Below are 20,023 nucleotides of genomic sequence, written 5' to 3'. Positions count from 1 at the left end.
ACAGAGAGAGAGCAAGAGAGCACAAGTAGTGGGAGTAGCAGAGGGAAAGGGAGAGGCAAGCTCCTCACTGGGCAGGGAGCCCAACGCCTGAGCTCAATCCCAGTACCTCAAGATCCTGACCTGAGCTAAAGGCAGACGCTTAACCGGCTGAGCCACCCAGGTGCCCCAAGATGGTAAATTTCATGTTATATGTATTCTACCAAAATTTTTTTAAATGTAGGAAAAAAAACACATAAGTCCACTTCTTTGTTTTGTCTAAGCATAGAGAAAAGCCAGGTCACAGTGCTTGCTACCCACAAGATACCCAAGCATAGAATTGTCTCCACTTTCTAACAGCATCCAATCTAGAACTAACCCTCCCCTAAAATACTCAGCCAAAGCCCAAATTTTGTAAGAGGTTCTAATATCCTCTTATTGGGACACCCCACAGTTCCCTGTGGTGGCTGTTCTCCCTCACTACCTGCAATGAATTATAAACCCAGCTTGCGTCACTACAAATATGTTCTTAGTGGTCTTTGGTTGAAGGGCATCGACCATATATATTCATTACATTTCTAAAAAGCAAAGAGAAGTACAAGATATTTGTGGGGTTTTTTTCTTATTTTTATAAAGCAAGTATCTTTGGACCACACCCAGGTTAAGAAATGGAACTTTAGGGGCACTTAGGTGTCTCAGTTGTTAAGTGTCTGCCTTCAACTCGGGTTGTGATCCCAGGGTCCTGGGATTGAGCCCCGCATCAGGCTCCCTGCTTGCAGGAAGCCTGCTTCTCCCTCTCCCGCTCCCTCTGCTTGTGTTCCCTCTCTTGTTGTGTCTTCCTGTCAAATAAGTAAATAAAATCTTTGGGAAAAAAGGAAGAAATGGAACTTTATCGGTCATCCTGGAAGCTGTCTACATGGCCGCTTCAATTATAACACACTCCCTCCCCACCAGAGCGACCACTCTCCATAACCTGATAGTAATCATTTCCTTCTTCTTATTGTAAGAGTTGTTTCCAAGTGTATATTCCCAGACACTGCAGTTTAGTATTGTTCATTTCTTTTTTTAAGATCTATTTATTTATTTTAAACAGTGAGAGGGAACATGTGAGTGGGGGAGAGGCAGAAGGAGAGGGAAAGAAAATCTCAAGCAGACTCCTCACTGAGCACAAAGCCTAAGGCAGGGCTCGATCTCACAACCCTGAGATCATGACTTGAGCCAAAAATCAAGAGTCAGAGGCTCAACAGACTGAGCCACCCAGGCGTTCCCTGCCTCTCATTCTTTGAGGAAGAATCTGCATAGATATCCCCAAGATCTGCAGCATCCCCTTACACACACACACACACACACACACACACACAGGTTCTCCCTGCCACCCAGCCCCAGCTCTGGGCCTCGTCTTCCATGCATCTGTCTGGTAGAGCCCTCATCACAATGAATTGGGTGATGTGTTTAGGAGTTGGTTCCTCCAACGAGTCTGGGAGACTTCTGAAGGTCAAGACCGTGTCTTATTTGCTGTGTATGCCCCAGTGCCTGGTCTAGAGAATGTACTTCATTGGTGTGTGATCAGTTAGAGGAAGGCAGTGAGGCAGTGGTCCTGGGCCCCAGCTGAACGCTGAGCATCCGAGAGCCGTGGCTTCACCACTTCACCGCCTCCTCTTCCTCTTCTTCCTCCCGGAGTAAAACCCACCATGAGACTGGACTCAGACTGGGCCAGTAGAGGAGTGACGGATTCACTCAAGAATCAAAACATTTCCACAATAGGGGTCCTGAATAATATCTTTATTTAACTTAGGTAGGTGTTTCTTACGCATTTCTGGATACTTGGGTTAGACTTTTCCTCTATTGCACTCAGTAAGTTGTTCTTAAGCTCTTATGTATGATAAATGCAGGCGAAAAAAAAAGCTTCTTGCGTACAAACATTTTTAAAAGGCATTTTTATATACGGCATGGAGAACTGGTCTTGGTGCCTGAATCTGGGCCCTCCCTCTGCTCTCTACGCCTCTTAGACATGTCCAAGTCCCCACCCCCCTCCTGGACAGGAACAGGGGCCTTCCAAGGCTGGGAGGCAGCCCTGTTGCTGCCTGCAAGGAGAGCACAAAAGGCATCACAGTGGCCCAGAACCCCGTGGTCAGATCGCTCGGCAGATCTAAAGATGCTTCTTCCCTTCATTAGTGACAGCTCCCAAGTGTCAGAGGGATTGGACAGGCCCCGGTGTGGCCTGCTCTAAATGTTTCTCCAGCCAATCCACTCCCACAGAAAGCCAGCTAGCCACTGGGTTTACGGCCTTTTAGTGCATTCCCTCGAGCTCTCCAGGGGCTTAGGACCTCCCAAACCAACCAAGCCTCCTGGCTCAAGCACAATTCCAGAAGTCTCCATCTGCCCCTTTGGGGCTCCTGCTGTGCCCACTGTCCATGGTCAGTACGCAGAGCAGCAAGTCCAGGCTGGTGGGCAGGCACAATCCTTCAGCCTTGCCTGCAGCCCAGACAGCAAAATCCAGCCAGCCCAGTATCTGTGGGTTTCTGGCTGAGTCTTAGAACACCCCCCGGACCTGGGCCAGCCCCCTGTCCTGGCTGTCCAGACAGGCCGGGTAGGCAGAGTCTAGGTTGCAGGGTTCTCAGTCCCCTAAGTGCGCATCCGCACTTGGAAGTGCTCACAGCGGGCGTGCTTCATGGTCAGCCCATAGATGGGGGTCATGTCCACCCTTGTGCCCTGGGGCACACTGAATTCCACCTGTTGCAGCAGGATGGCCAGGAAGAGAAAGACTTCCAGGCGGGCAATGATCTCACCGATGCACTTGCGCTTGCCCATACCAAAGAGAATCACCTTCTCACTCAGTTCCTTGTTGATGGTGCCATCTAGAGTGAGAAATCGTTCTGGTCGGAACTCAGACGGGTCACCCCAGAGCTTCCTGTAATCAGAGAGAAGCAGCTAAAGTGGTAGACCAGGGGCTCAGAAGCATCCAGTGGGTTGAACCCCAGCCCAGAAGGGCAGGGGATGGCCAAGTGGCCCAAGGACAGCAGGGTTTGGAGCTCAGGAGAAGGCAGAGTTACCCTTGCCTCCTCTCAACTTACTGGTCATGGTTGATCTGCCACTGGTTCACAAAGACACAACGTCCCTTGGGGATGTAAAAGCCACTGAGGCTTGTGTCTCTTGTGGTGCTGGGGAAGAAGGAAGCCCGGTCAGGCTCAGGACCGCAAGGACATCCCCTTGCCTCCCACACCGGTCCCACCCACTGGCCCTGATTCGGTGCATGGACTGGAGGGACAGCAGTCGATCCATGGGGCCTCACCTATGAGGGATGGTAAAGGGGACGAAGGAAGCGTGTCGGAATATCTCCAGGATGAAGGCCTCCATATAGGGCAGCTGGGGCCTGTCTGAGAGCCGGGGCTGCCGGGCCCTGCCAATTACTGTGTCTGCAGAACATAAAGGACCAACATAAAGGGGCGCCTGGGTGGCTCAGTCTGCTAAGCATCTGCCTTCGGCTCAGGTCATGATCTTGGGGTCCTGGGATCGAGCCCTGCATCGGGCTCCCTGATGAGCAGGGAGCCTGCTTCTCCCTCTCCCTCTCCCCCTTCCCTCCCCCAGCTCGTGCTCTCCTCTCTCACTCACTGTCTCAAATAAATAAAATCTTTACAATAAAATAAAATAAAAGGACTATGTGCATGAAGGGGCTGCCCAGAACCTGGACAGGTCTTCTGCCTTGAGCACTTCAAAGGAAGCCCCCACCTACCCAGCTCCTCCTGGATCTTTTTCTGCACACTGGGGTTCGTCACCAGGTACAGGAGGCTCCAGGAGATGGCAGTTGTGATCGTGTCAAATCCTGCCCCAGGGAGAACAAAGGGAAAGATCAAGCAGTTGGCAGGTCTGGGCAGCTGGGCAGAGGAAAGGCACGAAGGGGTAGCTCATACCTGCTCCAAACAGGTCCAAGACAACGTTAACAATCTTCTCATCAGACAACTGGATGTTAGCATTTTCATCTAGCCTCTTCTCCTGGCAGTGCTCGATCAGGCTGTCTGTGATATCCCGAATGTGGCCCTGCGTAGGGAAGGCCCACAAGTGAATGAGATCCCAAACCCAGGCCTACATTTCCATGAGGCCTTGTTCCTCACATCCCTAGCACCTTTGTTCAAGAGGTGACCCCTCCACCCCAAGGCTGCCAGACCAGTTTCTCCTGCCTCTTTAAGGCTCTCTCCTGCCTTGGAATGCTGGCAGCCCCAATTCAAGGGACCCCAGAGACAGAGGTGTCATCTCTGAGGCCAGGAGAACAGCTTTTTAACTCTCTGTTGCCCACAACCACTGGCCTTGGGTCCTGCACAGACTGGGTATTCAGTAAATATTGCTGTCTGATGGAAGGATAGAAAGGCCAATCAAGGAAAAGTTCTATTTCCCTGCCAAGGATGGAGTCCACTCGACCGCTTGCCTCAAAATCCCAGGGCGAAGTCCCTGAGAGCCCACCAACTCCCCTACTCCTCCAGTTGTCTCTGACCTTCCGGCCCCAACCCTACTTCTCCCCACAGCCGCCTGCCTCTCCCCAGCCAGTACCTTCTCAAATGTTCTGTAGTGTTCCTTGACCAGCTTTTGCATGAAGCTGTAGAACTTCTTATTCAGGTCCTTGAAGGAATCCAGGGCGGGGTTGGGCAGGTAACGAAGGATGGGGAAGAAGTCCATGGGGCTCCCAGAGGCAACCGCCTCCCCGAACTCATTACTCAGGTTCACTAAGCTAAGTAGCTCTTGGTCATCGTGGTCATAGCGCTTGCCAAAGCACATGGCACAGATGACATTAGCCACCGACACCACTACATATCTGTAGGGTTCAAAGCGCCCAGCCTCTGCCATCCGCTGCTGCAGCCTGCCGAGGAGGGCCTCGGCCTCCTTGCTCACGTGCTCTTCCAGGTAGCAGGTGCACGAGGAAGCCGGGTCTGATGCGGTGGAGAAGCTCTTCAGGGCGTTCTGGGCCAGGCGCCTGCGGGCAGCCCACACTGGTCCGGAGTCCGGGTTGAAGGACATGCTTTGGCCATCAGTAACCAGAGTGAAGCTGAAGAGGTCAGGCCGGCCCTTGAAATCGTCCCCCTGCCGCACCAGGGCCTGCCGGATGGTGTCCAGGCCGCTGAGCACCAGCACGGGTGTGGAGCCAATGTGGATTTGCAACACGTCCCCGTACCGCTGGCTCAGCCTCGTCAGCGCCAGGTGTGGGGTCTTCCCCAAGGTCAGCACGTTCCCCAGCAGGGGCCAGCCCCACGGCCCTGGGGGACTCTTCAGGCCTTTGGGAACCCGAGGCTGCCAGGCCCTGACCACCCAGAGCACTAGACAGAAGACGGCAGAGGCCAAAAGAAGCTCTGTAGCCGAGATGGAGATGGAGAGTCTGGACACAGAGGACATCATCAGTGTAGAGTTCTCCAGATGGCTGCTGAGAGGCAGGGTGGGGAGAAAAGACCAAGATATCAGATGGGAGGATATGAGGAACGAATGTCCTAAAGTGTCAGCATGCTGGTCAAAGAAAGGAGAAATTTTCCTATCCAGAACAGCTATCTGGACACAAAGGGGAGGAGGAGAGGGGAGAAGCTGTTTGTTGAGATGCCACCATGTGCCAAGAATTTCACAGTCATTCATTCAGTCCTGGCCACAGCCTATAAGGTAGACTATGGCGAGGCTCAGAGAGGTTAAGTAACTAGCCCAAGGTCACACAGTGTTGGATCCACACTCCCAACCCAAAGTGCCCAATTCCAGAACATTGCTGCACCTATCTAAAACAGGTTTTTCTTTGGGGCTCCTGAGTGGCTCCGTCAGTTAAGCATCCAACTCTTGATGTCAGCCTAGGTCTTGATCTCAGGGTTGTGAGTTCAAGCCCAGCGTGGAGCCCCCTTAAAGTGAAATGAAATAAAATAAAATAAATTTTTAAAAAAGGGCTTTCTACACATCAGTCTGTGATTATCATATAACACCTGTACTGTCACTTATCTTGTGCTTTTCTAAAGTTAACCGTGCCTGGGTGGCTCAGTGGGCTACAGCCTCTGCCTTCGGCTAGGTCACGATCCCAGGGTCCTGGGATCGAGCCCCACATCACATCGATCTCTGCTCAGCAGGGAGCCTGCTTCCTTCTCTCTCTGCCTGCCTCTCTGCCTACTTGTGATCTCTGTCTGTCAAACAAATAAATAAAATCTTAAAAAAAAAAAATAAAATCAACTTTAAATCTATCCACATAGCATCATCCCAAACAAAAATATCTGTGTCAAAGTACAGGTTTGATTTTCCCCCTAATGTTTATCAAACACATAATCGACATATGTCACCACCAACCCCCTTGAGTACTATCCACCTCACTTGGGGAAACAAGGACATCGGGAAAAATAGGGATCACGTGCTCCTTTGGGCTCATTTCACATTTGGGGACATTGACCTCCAGAGGGGCCATTGACTTGACTAAAGTCACCCACCACTCAGTGACAGAGCTGGGACTCAGACCTCTTAGGGAAAGTTCCCTAGGAAGTTCCGGAGCTCCTGTCACAGCTACCTCCCTTTGAAGAGTGGTCTCATTCTCTCCTAGAACTCTACATTTTCTATATCTCCATCCCAGGGTCCAGGGAATCCTGCCAGACCAGACCCTGGGACAGGGTAGGGAAGGGACAGGGAACCCCAAGGCCACTGCCTAAGCCACACTACTCTACCTCATGAGGCTCTCTGAGTCAGACTGACCCAGGGTTTAAAAGTAACCAGAGACAAGCTACATTGAGGCTCCCGGTCACAGAAATCCAGGCCAGGGTTTTCACTGGGCTCAGTTCTAAATGAATGAACGGTCTGGGCCTCCCCCATTTCCTAGTCACCAAAGAACAGAGAATAAATGGAAGACTCCCACCAGATAAGGGCTGCAAGAAAACACTAGACTGGAATTGGGGAAATTAGGAATCAATCTAAATTTAACAGAAGTGGAGACAATACTTTCTCTCTAGGCTTGTTCTAGAAAGGGTGTGCAAATACATTGAGTATTTTCTTCAAGACATGGGCCTCTGACTGGGGCTCCTTCCAGGTGTCCCAGAGTGGAGATGAGGAGCTCCAGGGTTCCCCATTCCAAGTCCACGGGCCTTGGACTTGTCATTTCGCCTTTCTGGCAGTTAGATCACTTGGGGTGGAGGTGGGGATATGATCTTCAATTCAGGAGGCTCAGTTAGATCTCAGAGAAGAGAAAACCCAGATCTGACCTGGGGAGCCTCCCCATCTGAATCCTGGTTTCCTCACAGAACTTCCCAAGATGGGGCGATTGCCTGGGTCCTACCTTATACAGCCATCTGTCTAGGGAGGCCTCCTGGAGGAGCTGGATCCTTCAAGCCCTGACTCCCTGAGTGACATAGGGACAGGTCTTGGGGTGCCATGGTTTCCCTTCGGCACACAGGGTGCTCAGATGACCTCCAGCCTTAGCACGACAGTAAGAGGCCAAGAAAGATGTGACTGGTGAGTTTTCAGGGACTGAGAGTCCAGCTCTCTGCAGGCTCTCCCATAGACTGCCCCCGAGCACAGGACAGAGAAGGCAGTTACTGGGATCCGGAGGGGCCCTGGGCAGTGCCCAGGACTCCCATTCAGGTCAGCATCTTTGTTCTAACCAGCACATCTTGGGTCTGACAAGCCAGGCCTTGGGGGTGGGAGGGTTGAGACAGCCAGGGGTAGCTTTTAGATAAGGCAAGGTACAACAGATAAGAACCCAACCTGCCCCCTCCATCCAACCTGTCCACCCAGAGAGAAGCCCCCCTCCTCACACAGCTTGAACAAGGGGCTGCACATCATTCTTGCCTCCTGAAGTGGTATACGGTATACGTATTCCAGCCTCCCGGGTGACCCTGATGGGGAAGCCCAGAGGCTTTCAGAGAGTCAGTGGGAATGGAACTGGAGGCTGAATCCCGGAGTCCTTGAAGGGAGCCCATCGAAAATCTAGAATTCTGGCACTAGCTGTGGGACCTTGGCTAATTCCTGTTCTTCCCCTGGCCTCAGTCTTCCCACTATGGAGGCACAGTGCCTGGTCGCTAAAGACGCTCTTAGCCTCCTTTTTTGAGGTGCCAGGTCAGCGGCCACCTAGGAAAACCTAGAAGGCATCAAAATTTTCTTGCTGTTGGGAGGGAAAGGGCAAGCCAGAAGTCCCCAGCACTCACCTTGCGGCTGTGAGGAGGTACTGAAGTGAGCTGCAACGAGTGGTCTCTTAAGCCAGAGACCCCAAAGAAGATCAGGGAAGGCTCCTAGGAACTGTCACCTTCAGGATGAGAGTGAAAAGCACTTCCACCTTTATAAACAGCTGGAGCGCTTGGCCACACCCCCTGGAGCTAGGCCGAGGGAGGGGCGGACTGAAGAGGGGGTTGCTCTAAGATAGAGGGGATAGAGGGGAGGAACGGGAGATGGGAAGTGGGGGTTAGACTGGGTTGGGGGAACTCAGGGACAGGTAAGAACTCACTATGGGGACTCCTCATCCAAGCGCCAGCAGGAAAAGGGGTGACGGCCGGGGATACTTGAGACCCTAGTTCCAAGGTCCCCACGGACAGCGCAGACCCCACCTGAGGTGGGGATTTGAAGAAGTCCCCAAACCACCCAAAGACACGGTATGGGTAGCCCTCCAGACCCGGGTGCGCTAACCCCTCACCCTAATTTTTGCATCCCCAGGACGCTGGGCTTGCAAGTGCCTCCCCCTTGCTACTAGTTGACGGGTCCTGGCAGGCGGGGCGGGGCTGCCTTGTGATGACCTCTTTCCCCCGGGTTACTGAGTCCGGGCTCGCGTGAGAAGCACGGCGACCCCAGCCCTGAGGTCACCGGGGCCGGAAGGCCAGAGGCGCCGAAGGGCTGGCTTCATTCCCCAAGAGCCCCCAGAGCCGGGGTGACTGGCCGAAGTCTGAGCTCCCGGATAGATAGGCAATAGATAGGCGGGAATGGATGGAAACGCGCAGTCTCCCTGGGTGCTCACTGGCCCTCACGAGCTCTAGGATCTCCAGGGGGGACCCACAGGCCTTCGAGGTTCCCTCTTGACTCCGGGGCTGCCAGCTAAGTGGCGGGGCGGAGAAATCGAGCGGGCTATGCGGCCAGCTCCAGGTGACCGAGGAGAGGGGGACCCTCGGACCGGGGAGGAGAGGGGGCCCAGGGACCGAGGAGGGGGACGCCCAGCGCAAAAGCCTCCCCAGGCTAGCGTGCACTTGTCTGGTACATCCCTCCAGGGGGCAGAGGTCACGCGGCCCATCCCCGCTCCACCTGGCCTGCCCGCGGTGCCCAGGAGTCGCGTGAGAAGGGCCTGGAGCCTGGCGCAGCCACCCAGCTGCCTGACTCCCCACCTCGGGTCCCGGCACAGTCACGCGAAGGTGGAAGGGAGTCGGGGGCGGGGCTCTTAAAGCGCCAGTCTCTAGGCGAGCCTGGAGGTGAGGGTGGAGGAAGAGGAACCGCGAAGCCTGGCGGGTGCGCGATGGCGTGGTGGGGCGGGCGGTGCAAAGGGCCCGGGCTTGCGTGCGGAGCTAGGCTTTTGCCTGCAAGGAGGAGCCTGCGCGTGTCATATTTGTGGTCCACGCCTGTGGCAGGACACGCAGCCCCAACGCCACACGGATCGCCTGGCTGGCTGCCTTGGACGCTGCCCGTGCCGACCCCTCCTGCGCGCAGGAGGGAAAAGTCGCTTTTGCGTGTCTTGCTCATCCTGTCCCCAACTAACCACTTCACCCGCCCAACCCGCCCGTGCTCCCCGACCCAGCGAATGACACCGCCATCCGCTGGCCCAACCACAAACAGAAGCTCATCCCACCCCTTCACCACTCCACTTAAACACCAGACAAATACTTACCAAACGCCTACTAAGTGGCAGGCACTGTTCTGCATGCTGGCGATGGATCCACAAGTGAACAAAACTGACCCTGCTCCCGCTTACATGGAGCTTACTACGGGGTCGGGATGGGGGCGGGTGGGGTGCGGGGTGCGGATCACACATAGAGAATGTCAGAGGGTGAAAAATGTTTTAGAGAGAGATACAGGAGAGAAGGGGTAGAAATCACCCCAGGGGAAAATTGCAATTCAAAATAGGGTTAGGTGGTCAGGGGCGCCTTGCTGGCTCAGTTGGTGGAGGCACTCCTGATCTAGAGGTTCTGGGTTCAAGACCCATGTTGGGTCTGGAACCTACTTAAAAAAAAAAAAATAGGGTAGTTAGAGAAGGCCTCACTGAGAAAATAACACTAAGCAGAGGCAAGAGTGTGGAATCAAGACTCAAGGCACACAGGTATCTGGAAGCAGAAGAGACAGCAAGTTCAAAGGTTCCTAAAGGCAGTCATTGGCAGGGGTCGAGTGAAGGAACAGTACCAGGGGCCCCGGAAATGGCAGTGGTCTTGTGACTGGGGATTTCTCTTAGCATGGAGGGCCCCCATCCCCAGGTGCCGAGAGCACCCCGTTGAGAAACATCTCCTGTGTGTGAGATGGACACATTGTGGGGTGTGAGGCAAGGAAGATCACAGAGGATAGGTTACCCACCCTGACAGCTGTCCAACCCCACTGCAAATCTTCCGAACCCTCCCCTGGGATCCTATCATTGCTCCCTAGAGTAAAAATAGCCTCCAAACCTGGTTCCCACTTGCCTGTTGCTCCCTCCAATTCCTTCTCAAGCCTGTGGCATCCACAGGAGTCTTTCCAAAAGCGTGAAATTCTCATTCTGTCACAACCATGCCCCTTGAGTGGCTCCCATCTGGATGGAAACCAGAATCTTTGGCAGAAGCTACCAGGCCTGACCACCTCTACTTCCTCTTTTTTTTTTTTTTTAATCTTAAGGTGTCACACTTTTTATTATTTTTTAAATTTAATTTATTTATTAGATAGACAGAGCACAAAGGTGGAGGGCAGGCTTCCCACTGAGCAAGGAGCCCCACCACCTCTACTGCTAATCTCCCCTATTTTATTTTATTTTATTTTAAAGATTTTATTTATTTATTTGACAGACAGAGATCACAGGTAGGCAGAGAGGCAGGCAGAGAGAAGGGGAAGCAGGCTCACTGCTGAGCAGGGAGCCCAATGTGGGGCTCAATCCCAGGACCCTGAGATCATGACCTGAGCCGAAGGCAGAGGCTTTAACCCACAGAGCCACCCAGGTGCCCCAATCTCCCCTATTTTAAATCTCATCCAGGGGACACCTGGGTGGTTCAGTGGGTTAAAGCATCCAATTCTTCATTTTTGGCTCAGGTCATGATCTCAGGGTCATGAGAGGGAGTGGGGAGTCTGCCTGAGATTCGCTCTCCCCCTCTGCTCGTCCCCCACTGCCCATGCCCTTGCTCTCTCTCCCTCTCTCTCTTTCCCTAAAATAAATAAATAAATCTTCCTTAAAAAAATAAATAGGGGCGTGCCTGGGTGACTCAGTCATTAAGCATCTGCCTTTGGCTAAGGTCATGATCCCAGAGTCCTGGGATCGAGCCCTGCATTGGGCTCCCTGCTTAGCTGCTTAGCAGGAAGACTGCTTCTCTCCCTCTCCCACTCCCTCTGCTTGCGTTCCCTCTCTCACTGTATCTCTCTCTGTCGAATAAATAAATAAATAAAATCTTTTAAAGAAATAAACAAAAATAAAAAATAATAAATAGGGGCACATGGGTGGCTCAGTCAGTTAAGGCTCTGCCTCTGGTTCAGGTCATGATCTTGAGGTCCTGGGATGGAGCCTGGTATCGGGCTCCCTGATCAGTGGGGAGTCTGCTTCCCCTGCACCCTTTGCCCTCTTTCTCCCCAACCCCAACTTGTGCTCTCTCTCTCAAATAAATAAAATCTTTAAATAAATCAATCAGTCAATCTCAGCTAAAACATCACTTCTTCTGGGAAGCCCTTACCCCACCCCAACTCCTCCCCACAGCTAGTTCAATGTCTCCTGATCTATGTTTCCAGCACTCCTCCATAGTAACTCTTAGGGCATTTGACCCTTGCTATGACCTCAACCCAACCTGTCATTTCTTCCTCCATGCCCTAACACAGAACAAACACCAACCTGGAGGAAATAGATTGATAAGCCACGCCTTTGCAAGGTATTAATAATCCGTTAAGCAGGTAAATCCACCTCTTCATTGCCATGCCCTATCTTCAAGCCTGGAATGCCCCCCTTACACTCTTCTGAGTCTATCCTCTGGCAGAAGCCCTTACCTGCCCCTACCCCAAGGTGTCAGCCTTCTCACAGCTCCTGGAGCATTTCCAGATTCAGCACAGGCTGTGTTTGGGACTTGCTTCCCATCCCCACTGTGGGAGAGGGGTTTATTGTGGGTTTTACTATCTCTCTATCTGCCCCCTGCCCACCACAGTCTTCAGCAGTGCTGACCAAACACTGTTGGTTGGGCCAAGACCCTCAGCCCAGAGCCCTCTCCCCTCCCCACTGCCCCACTGTCCCCATGTTCCTGGTAGCAAATGGATCAATGGCTAGGGAATCCTAGCCAAAGTTCTTCTCACGCAAAGGCATGTGAACTTTGACCCAGGATAGGCTGTTTAGCTCCACAACAAGGACCTCTGACCTGCCTGCCTCCCTCCTTCTCTGCCTGGTGATTTGGAGGTCCCTTTTTCTTGTGGACTGTTCACTGAGACATGGTTGGCAATGAGAAGAGCAATGCCTCCCATAACCCTAGTAGCACCAGACTCTTGTCCAGGAGTAGAGGGAAATGGGGGGCCCTGACCCAGGGGCTGAGCCTGTCCACTTTTGGGCCCCTGAGGCTTTGCTGGATTGATATTGTGGTGGGTAGAGTCCTGGACAGGAAGCAAGGGGCCAGAGTTCTAAACTCTACCTCAGGGCCTTTGCACTTGCTGTTCCTCCTCCCCCCTGGAAAATTTCTCCCCAAATCTTCCTATCTTACTTCCTTATATATCATCTTCTCAATACACCTTCCTTAGTCATCCTAGACTAGACACTGACTCCCACTCTACCTTTCTTCTCAACTTTAGTTTTAGTTTGTATACTTACAAACTTCATGCTTCTTTCCCTCCCTCTGCCTGCCACTCCCCCTGCTTTTGCATGCTCTCTCTGTCTCTTCTCTCTCTCACTTAAATAATTTTATTTATTTATTTGAGAGAGAGAGAACAGGGAGAGGTGCAGAAATTGAGAAAGAGGGATAAGCAGACTCCGGGCTGAGCACAAAGTCCATGCAGGGCCTCGATCCCACAATCCTGAGATCATGACCTGAGCCAAAATCAAGAGTAGGACTCTTAACTGACAGAGCCACTCTGGCACCCCCTCTTGTCTGTTTTGATCAATGCTTCATCAATAGCAAACCAGCACATTGTGTTTGGTAAATGCATATTTGTTACATAAGGGAATGGAAACATGCAACACCCCCAAATAGGAAAACACATCTAGTTTCCAACAGCAGAGGCCTAGTGAGATTCTGGGTCTTTGTAGGCAGGGCACCAAGTCCAAGGTGGTCAGCTAAACGAATCTTCCCACCCCAGATCCTTTCTTTAAGGGATTGTCAGTCATTCTGTTCCCAGCAGACAGGACATTAGGCACCATCCTGCCTTCAGAAGCTCGTCTCAGCCTGGCCCAGATCAGATGTCCTACCTTAGGTCTCCTTCATTTCTGTCCAAGGCCAGCATCTGGGCAAGGCCACATGGCTAACCACATGGCCATGGTCACCAGAAGTTCTCAATTTCTTTGTGTTTCAAAGTCTCCTGGTTCCTTTCAATGGGGCCACAATTGGGTCCCCTATAATAATCGGCAGAGGGCAGGCTCTTGGGGTGGCCCTCAACAGAGGGAGCTCTGCAGGATTGGGATGAGAGACCTCCATGTTTTTTTGTTTGTTTGTTTTTGTGTGGTTTTTTTTATATTTTATTTATTTGACAGAGAGAAATCACAACTAGGCAGAGAGGCAGGCAGAGAGAGAGGAGGAAGCAGGCTCCCTGCTGAGCAGAGAGCCCCATGTGGGGCTCGATCCCAGGACCCTGAAATAATGACCTGAGCCAAAGGCAGAGGCTTTAACCCACTGAGCCACCCAGGCACCCCGAGACCTCCATGTTTTGATAGGTGGGGAATGGCTGGGAAGGGACAGACCTGGGAAACTGCACAGAGAAGGTTAGGGAGGGAGGGAGAGTGGCAATGGAGACGAAGGCAGACCTTCTTTTTCCTTTGTCTCATCTTCCTCAATAGCAACAGATATGATTAATTTAGACCCATAGTATATGTCCCAATTTCACTAATTCCACTCAGGTTGGCAGTTGCCTTTACTATTGGGGGAATGTTTACCAAGCCAGGGAATTGTGAAAACAGCCTCGCAAGGAAATGTTTGACCTGCTAAAGGGGGTGTTGGACATGGTCAGGGGAACGCTCCGATTCCCAGTTAGAAATGCCCTTTTATAGGGGCACCCGGGTGGCTCAGTCGGTTAAGCATCTGCCTTCGGTTAAACCTCTGCCTTCGGCTCAGGTCATGATCCCAGGGTCTTGGGATCCAGCCCCATATTGGGCTCTCTGCTCAGCAGGCAGTCTGTATCCTCCTCTCTCTCTGCATGCCTCTCCACCTACTTGTGATCTCTGTCTGTCAAATTAAAAAAAAAAAAAAAAAGAAAGAAAGAAAAAAAGAAATGCCCTTTTATATATAAACACCAAGGTCTGCTGAGAAAGAATGTTCTCATCCTCTCATCAAAGCAGGGCCTCTGCTCTGTCAGCCAAATGCTGCTGGATGATTTCCCACTGTCTCTGCCAAGGAGGTGTTCTCGTTCAAACCTATCAGGGCACAGCCTGGCCGCCCCACCAGCCAGGGCCTGACCACTGGACCAACAGAGGAACTGCCCCACCACCTGTAGGCATCTGATGGCCATTCTCCCCCCAACAACCTTGAGTTCTCTTCTTTCTAACACCTCCTCCACCCCTCTTTTGTGCAAGTGTCCTCCATCTTCCTTTCCTGAGCTATGTGCCTTTGGAGGAGGCCGACCCTAACCCCCCAGCCCGAGGGAGCGGGTCCTGGCTGCTCTGCACCAGCCACTGTGGCCCCAGTAGCCTTGCTGGTGGTTGGATTAAACACAGATCCATGAGAGGATTCTGGCCAATACTATGTAGGAGAAATCTGGTTCATGATAGGAATCTGGTCAAGAAAGACTGGTTAAGGGGCACCTGGATGGCCCAGTCAGTTAAATGTCTGCCTTTGGCTCAGGTCATGATCCCAGGGTCCTGGGATTGAGCCCCCCATTGAGCTCTCCACTAAGCGGGAAGCTTGCTTCTCCCCCTATCTCTCCCCCTGCTCATGATCTCTCTCTCTCTCTCAAACAAATAAAATCTTTTTTTTTTTAAACAAATAAAATCTTAAAAAAACAAAAGTCCTGGTTAATGAAAACAACACATGCAAAACCTTCAAAAAGAAAGAAGAATGAAAAAAAAAAAAAAAGAAAGAAGAATGTTTTTTGGACCATTTGTGCTGTTTTGTGTGTGAAACAAGTTCCAACTAAGGCAGCTGCCCAGGAGCCTGGGAGGGACTGAAAGTCAAGGCCACTGCTCTTCCTAAGGGTGTTGGGTCCTAGACAGTGCCTGCACCACTGGCCAGGAAGACAGAGGCTCCCAAGAGCCTGAAAAGGCCCACCAAAGTCTCGTGGCCAGCAGGGAAACAGAAGCCAAGAGCTAGCAGTGTGGTGGAGAGAGACTGAGATTCTGCTTGAGTTTTTATTCTCCAGGTTAAAAGATAAGAAATGGTCATCAGGTGTCTACAAGTGGTGGGGCAGGTGGCATAGAGTCCCTAAGTTTGTCAAGTGTCCCGTCAGTGTCTGGTGGGGCAGCCAGTCTGTCCCCGATAGGTCTGAAAGAGACCAGCTCCTTGGCAGAGACAGTGAGAGCACATCCAAGAATATTTGGCTGACAAAGTTTTTGTGTTTGTATACTAAGACCAATTTTATTACAGTTGGGACCAAATAGTTTCTGGAACACATTTGTGGTCATTTACTGAAAGCCATAGGAAGGACAGGGGAATTCCCTTAATGAAAAAATGCTTCAAGGCAAGCTATTCTGAAAGTCAGGGTCAACTAGGATAGCTTTTGGGAAAGGCTTCTTCACTCTGAAAATGGATACATGGCAAGAGGTGCAGTCTCATCCCTCTGGCCCTTGTCATGTCTGAATATGATGGCTGGAACTGCAGCAGCAATCCTGTGATCAGAGGGAACCAGCTTGGGGCAAAAAGCTGAGTTTTCCAAGAATGGTGTACCACAGATTTGCAAAGAACCCACTGATCATTCAGAGTCGTTGCAAGAAACAGAATCCATTCAAACTGGGTCATTGGGGAGAGTTTAATAAGGATGATTTACAAAGGTGTGGGCAGGGTTTGGGGAAACCAACACAGGATAGTGTGGTACCATACAATTAGTAACAGAGAGAAGCCCTCACTCTCTTAGGCTGGAACATACAAGAAGAAGGAGGTGTTTCCCAGACCCAGAGAGAGGCTAAGGAGAGGAGGACTGCCTGGCAGGAGCTGTGGCCTACCATAATACTTTGCTGGGACCTGTGGAGAAAAAGTACCCTAGTATCATTCTCTTCCCACCCTCGTGTCTCATGTTCATGCCTCCCATTGACTCAACCCAACAAGGAGCCAGAAGATGGGGAAGCCCACCGATACAGTCTGCAGAGGTCAGTCTCTCAGTACACAGAGAAAAGCGGGGTTGGATCTGGAGGACAAAGAGGAGTTTCAGTAAGACTGCAATGATCTCATTCATCTGTTTGCCTGCTTGTTGTCAGTCTCCTCCCTGAAGGCAGGGCCTATCTTGTTCACTGCTGTAAGTTTTCTCCTAAAGCAGTGGCTGACATCACAACCTTTTTTTTTTTTTTAAGATTTTATTTATTTATTTGACAGGCAGAGATCACAAGTAGGAAGAGAGGCAGCAGAGAGAGGGAGGGGGAAGCAGGCTCCCTGCAGAGCAGAGAGCCTGATGCGGAGCTAGATCCCAGGACCCTGGGATCATGACCTGAGCCGAAGGCAGAGGCTTTAACCCACTGAGCCACCCAGGCACCCCTGACATCACAATCTTTGCTCAAAGAATATGGCTGAACATCTGCTAGTGATAGGCATGGCACTCAAAACTGAGTGAATGAGAACACAGTTTGCCTCAAGTTGTCCAGTCTAGAGAGGGTGAAGGAAACCAAGCAATATGACACCGTGTTGGTACCACGGGAGAGCCACGCCCCCAAAGCAGAGGGTCTGAACCAGAGTAAGGACTTGGGATGCCTCAGATGAGGGGGACCCCCGGGGCTGAGTTTGGGAGGATTTGCCTCCTGGAGAGATGAGAATCCTTTGTCATTAACGTATCCCAATACCACAATATAAGTTAGCTTTCCTAATCTGAAAGCAGTACATTTCCTGGAGGGTGTTTGTTGGCTGGGGAAGAAGGTTGGAAGGAGGATAGGGTGTTCCAGGCAGAGGGAACAGCATATGTGAAAGCACAGAGGCAGAAGGCTGGAGGAATGAGAAGCTGCTTCCTTTGACTGGTGAGAAAGCTGCTTGAGAGGGAGGGGCTGGAAGGAAATGTGGAGAGAAGGGAGCAGGAACTGGCTTCCATGCTGAACTGAGTTGGAACTTTGTTTTGAAGGCCTTAGGAGACTGCTGGAGGACTTGAAGTAGGGATAGGACATGCTCAGATTTTTTAAAAAATTATTTTGTTTATTTATTTGAGAGAGAGAGAAAGCCCAGAAGGAGAAGCAGACCTCCCACTGAGCCGAGAGCCTGAGGGCCAGATCCCAGGACCCTGAGATCGTGCCCTGAGCCAAAGGCAGACACTGAACTGACTGAGGCACCCAGGTGCCCCAGGATGTGCTCCGATGTTCAGTTCTGCAAGTTCACGTGAGTGGCAGTGTGGAGCAGGGACTGGAGGTGCGGGCTAGAGAGGGAGCCAAGTACTGCACTGGTTAACAGGGCAGCCAGGAGCCACGTGTGACTACTTTAATTTAAAATTAATTCTGGGGGCACCTGGGTGTCTCATTGGGTTAGGCGTCTGCCTTCAGCTCAGGTCATGATCCCAGGGTCATGGGATCAAGCCCCACACCAGGCTTCCTGCTTATGCTCTCTCTCTCTTTCTCGGTCAAATAAATAAATCAAATCTTTTTAAAAATTTAAATGGAATTCAAGTATAGGCTCTCAATTGCACTAACCACATTTCAAGTGTTCAACAGTGGCAGGTGGCTTGTGGCTACCCTATCAGATGGCACAGACAGAGAACATTCCTAGCCCCACAGAAAGCGCTATCGGGCAACACTGGCCTGCAGGTGGTGAGATCAAGTAGGAGGTTCCTGTCAAAGCCTGGGTGGGAAGCATTCCTGACAGCCTTCCGTAGACCGTGCCATAGGAATGGAGAGAAGGAGTGAGACCCAAGAGTATTTAAACCATAGAATTCTGAGGAGGCTGCTGGTGGTGAATGACAGAAAGAGACTTCCAGGATTCCCAGGTTTCTGTCTGGGGTGACAATCAGAGGGAAAGTGTGTGTACAGGGAAGTGACGTGCTTCATTTGGGCACGATGAGGATGCTGTGAGAGGGGGGTCTCGAGGTGGACACATGCAATAGGTGGTCAGATGGATGTCCAGGACTGATGCTCCAGGTCCATATCTTGTAGATTCGAGATCCCCTAGATTTAATGACTCACCTGTGTCCACCAAGGTCCTCCTTCTCTGCCAGGTCTGGGCACAGAGACAAATATGATTGAGCTTCTGCTGTCGAGGAGCCCACAGTCTTGGCTGAAGTTTGGGTTAGACATTGGACCAACCCAAAACTGAAGCTCCTTGTGGCAGAGCCATGGAAGAAGACAGACTGGAGTGATGAGAGGCGAAAAGAAGGACTCATCCACAAGGAACAGAAAAGGGACTATCAATTACCGAGGCCTGAACAGCAGCCGACAAGGGGTATGCACTGAATAAATTCGTGGAGTGACCCGGGAGTGCCCTTTACACTTCCGCTCACCTTAACCTTGGCCACGCCCTGCTTGTTTCCCCTGGGATCCTCTCCTCAGGATAGGATTGCTATGAAGCTAAAACAGAGACAGCCCACCTTAAGCACGCAGCACAGAGCTTAGGGCACAGCAAGTGCTCAATAAATTTTAACCATAAGGACTACTGCAAGTTTCATAAAACTGACATAGGAAATGTCCAAAGCAGAGTCTTCACAAAGATCTTGTGCCAGTGAGCATTCTTACTTGGGCATGCTAACTGATTCAACAAATCTTGTTCTGAATGCATGCTGTGTGCCATTTCCAGGGCTAGGAACCCGAGATAAGAAGAGAAGATAAACCTTGACGTTTAAGCTCACAGTCCAAAGGGGGAGGCAGCACAAGGGTGCTGTCAAGGAGGGCAGTGTGGAGTTGGTAATTCAGAGGAGCCGTGTGGTGACAGTTGAGCAGGGTATAGAATGACAGGCCAGAGAAAGCATGGTGGGGGCCTGAGTTTCAAGAAAAGGGATCAACATATGGAGAAGACGATGGGGGATGGGGCAGGGGGTCATGGGGGCAAACAGAGCCAGAGAGGGGAGCAAGAGCTACTGCTGAAGCCTTTGGGTGCTAAGCAAAGGAGTTTGGTTTTTATCCTGAAATCTATGGGAAGCATTGAGGGATTTTAAAAAGGAAAGTAGTCAATACAAATTCCAGAATGGATAAAATGAAAAATATTAAAAATACTCCGTGGTGGGGCGCCTGGGTGGCTCAGTTGTTAAGCTCAGGTCCTGATCCCAGCGTCTTGGGATCGAGCCCTGCATTGGGCTCCCTGCTCAGTGGGAAGCCTGCTTCTCCCTCTCCAGCTCCCCTGTGCTTGTGTTCACTCTCTTGCTGTCTCTCTCCATCATGAATAAATAAAATCTTAAAATATATATGTATGTATACATACATATATCTATTCCATGGTAGTGAGCATGAGAGGCATGGACCCTCGTACGTGAGTGTGTCTATGGTTCAAGAACGCGGAAAAATCTTATGGTAGAATCTACTAGCACTGGATATGTGTCTAGCCTATGACCTAGCATGTTTACTCATGGGTCTATACATGGCAGAAATACATACAAATAGACGTGGAAGGGGTGCTTGGGTGGCTCAGTTGGTTAAGCATCTGACTTTAGCTCAGGTCATGACCTTGGGGTCCTGGGA

The 20,023-nt window shown here is 51.3% G+C and overlaps 1 protein-coding gene across 2 annotated transcripts; it reads right to left on the bottom strand.

The window, feature by feature from the left end:
* Positions 1–1,743: 1,743 nt before the first annotated feature.
* Positions 1,744–8,289, bottom strand: LOC123943175 (cytochrome P450 1A1). 2 transcript variants are annotated; one of them, XM_046007114.1, is made up of 7 exons: positions 8,118–8,289; positions 4,522–5,383; positions 3,888–4,014; positions 3,710–3,799; positions 3,269–3,392; positions 3,051–3,137; positions 1,744–2,887 (listed from the first exon to the last, which is right to left on the bottom strand). In XM_046007114.1, the coding sequence occupies exons 2-7, from the start codon at positions 5,359–5,361 to the stop codon at positions 2,602–2,604; spliced, it is 1,554 nt and encodes a 517-aa protein (XP_045863070.1). In that variant the 5' UTR covers positions 5,362–5,383; positions 8,118–8,289; the 3' UTR covers positions 1,744–2,601. The 2 variants fall into 2 exon arrangements, with proteins under 2 accessions (XP_045863070.1, XP_045863069.1); XM_046007113.1 differs by having other exon boundaries at positions 4,522–5,386; positions 8,118–8,288.
* Between the last annotated feature and the right edge of the window lie 11,734 nt (positions 8,290–20,023).

Source organism: Meles meles, chromosome 6, assembly GCF_922984935.1.
Source record: "Meles meles chromosome 6, mMelMel3.1 paternal haplotype, whole genome shotgun sequence".
NCBI classification, from domain to species: domain Eukaryota; kingdom Metazoa; phylum Chordata; class Mammalia; order Carnivora; family Mustelidae; genus Meles; species Meles meles.
Note: the sequence above shows the minus strand (reverse complement) of the source record. Positions and strands in the feature narration are given on the sequence as shown.

What these genes read in the sequence shown, in the direction of transcription:
- LOC123943175 (XM_046007114.1), bottom strand. Translation starts at nt 5,361, where the DNA reads ATGATGTCCTCTGTGTCCAGACTCTCCATCTCCATCTCGGCTACAGAG. An exon ending in ACTACAGAACATTTGAGAAG is followed by an intron (nt 4,015 to 4,521) that starts GTACTGGCTGGG and finishes TTCCCTACGCAG; the next exon opens with GGCCACATTCGGGATATCAC. An exon ending in AAAGATCCAGGAGGAGCTGG is followed by an intron (nt 3,393 to 3,709) that starts GTAGGTGGGGGC and finishes TATGTTCTGCAG; the next exon opens with ACACAGTAATTGGCAGGGCC.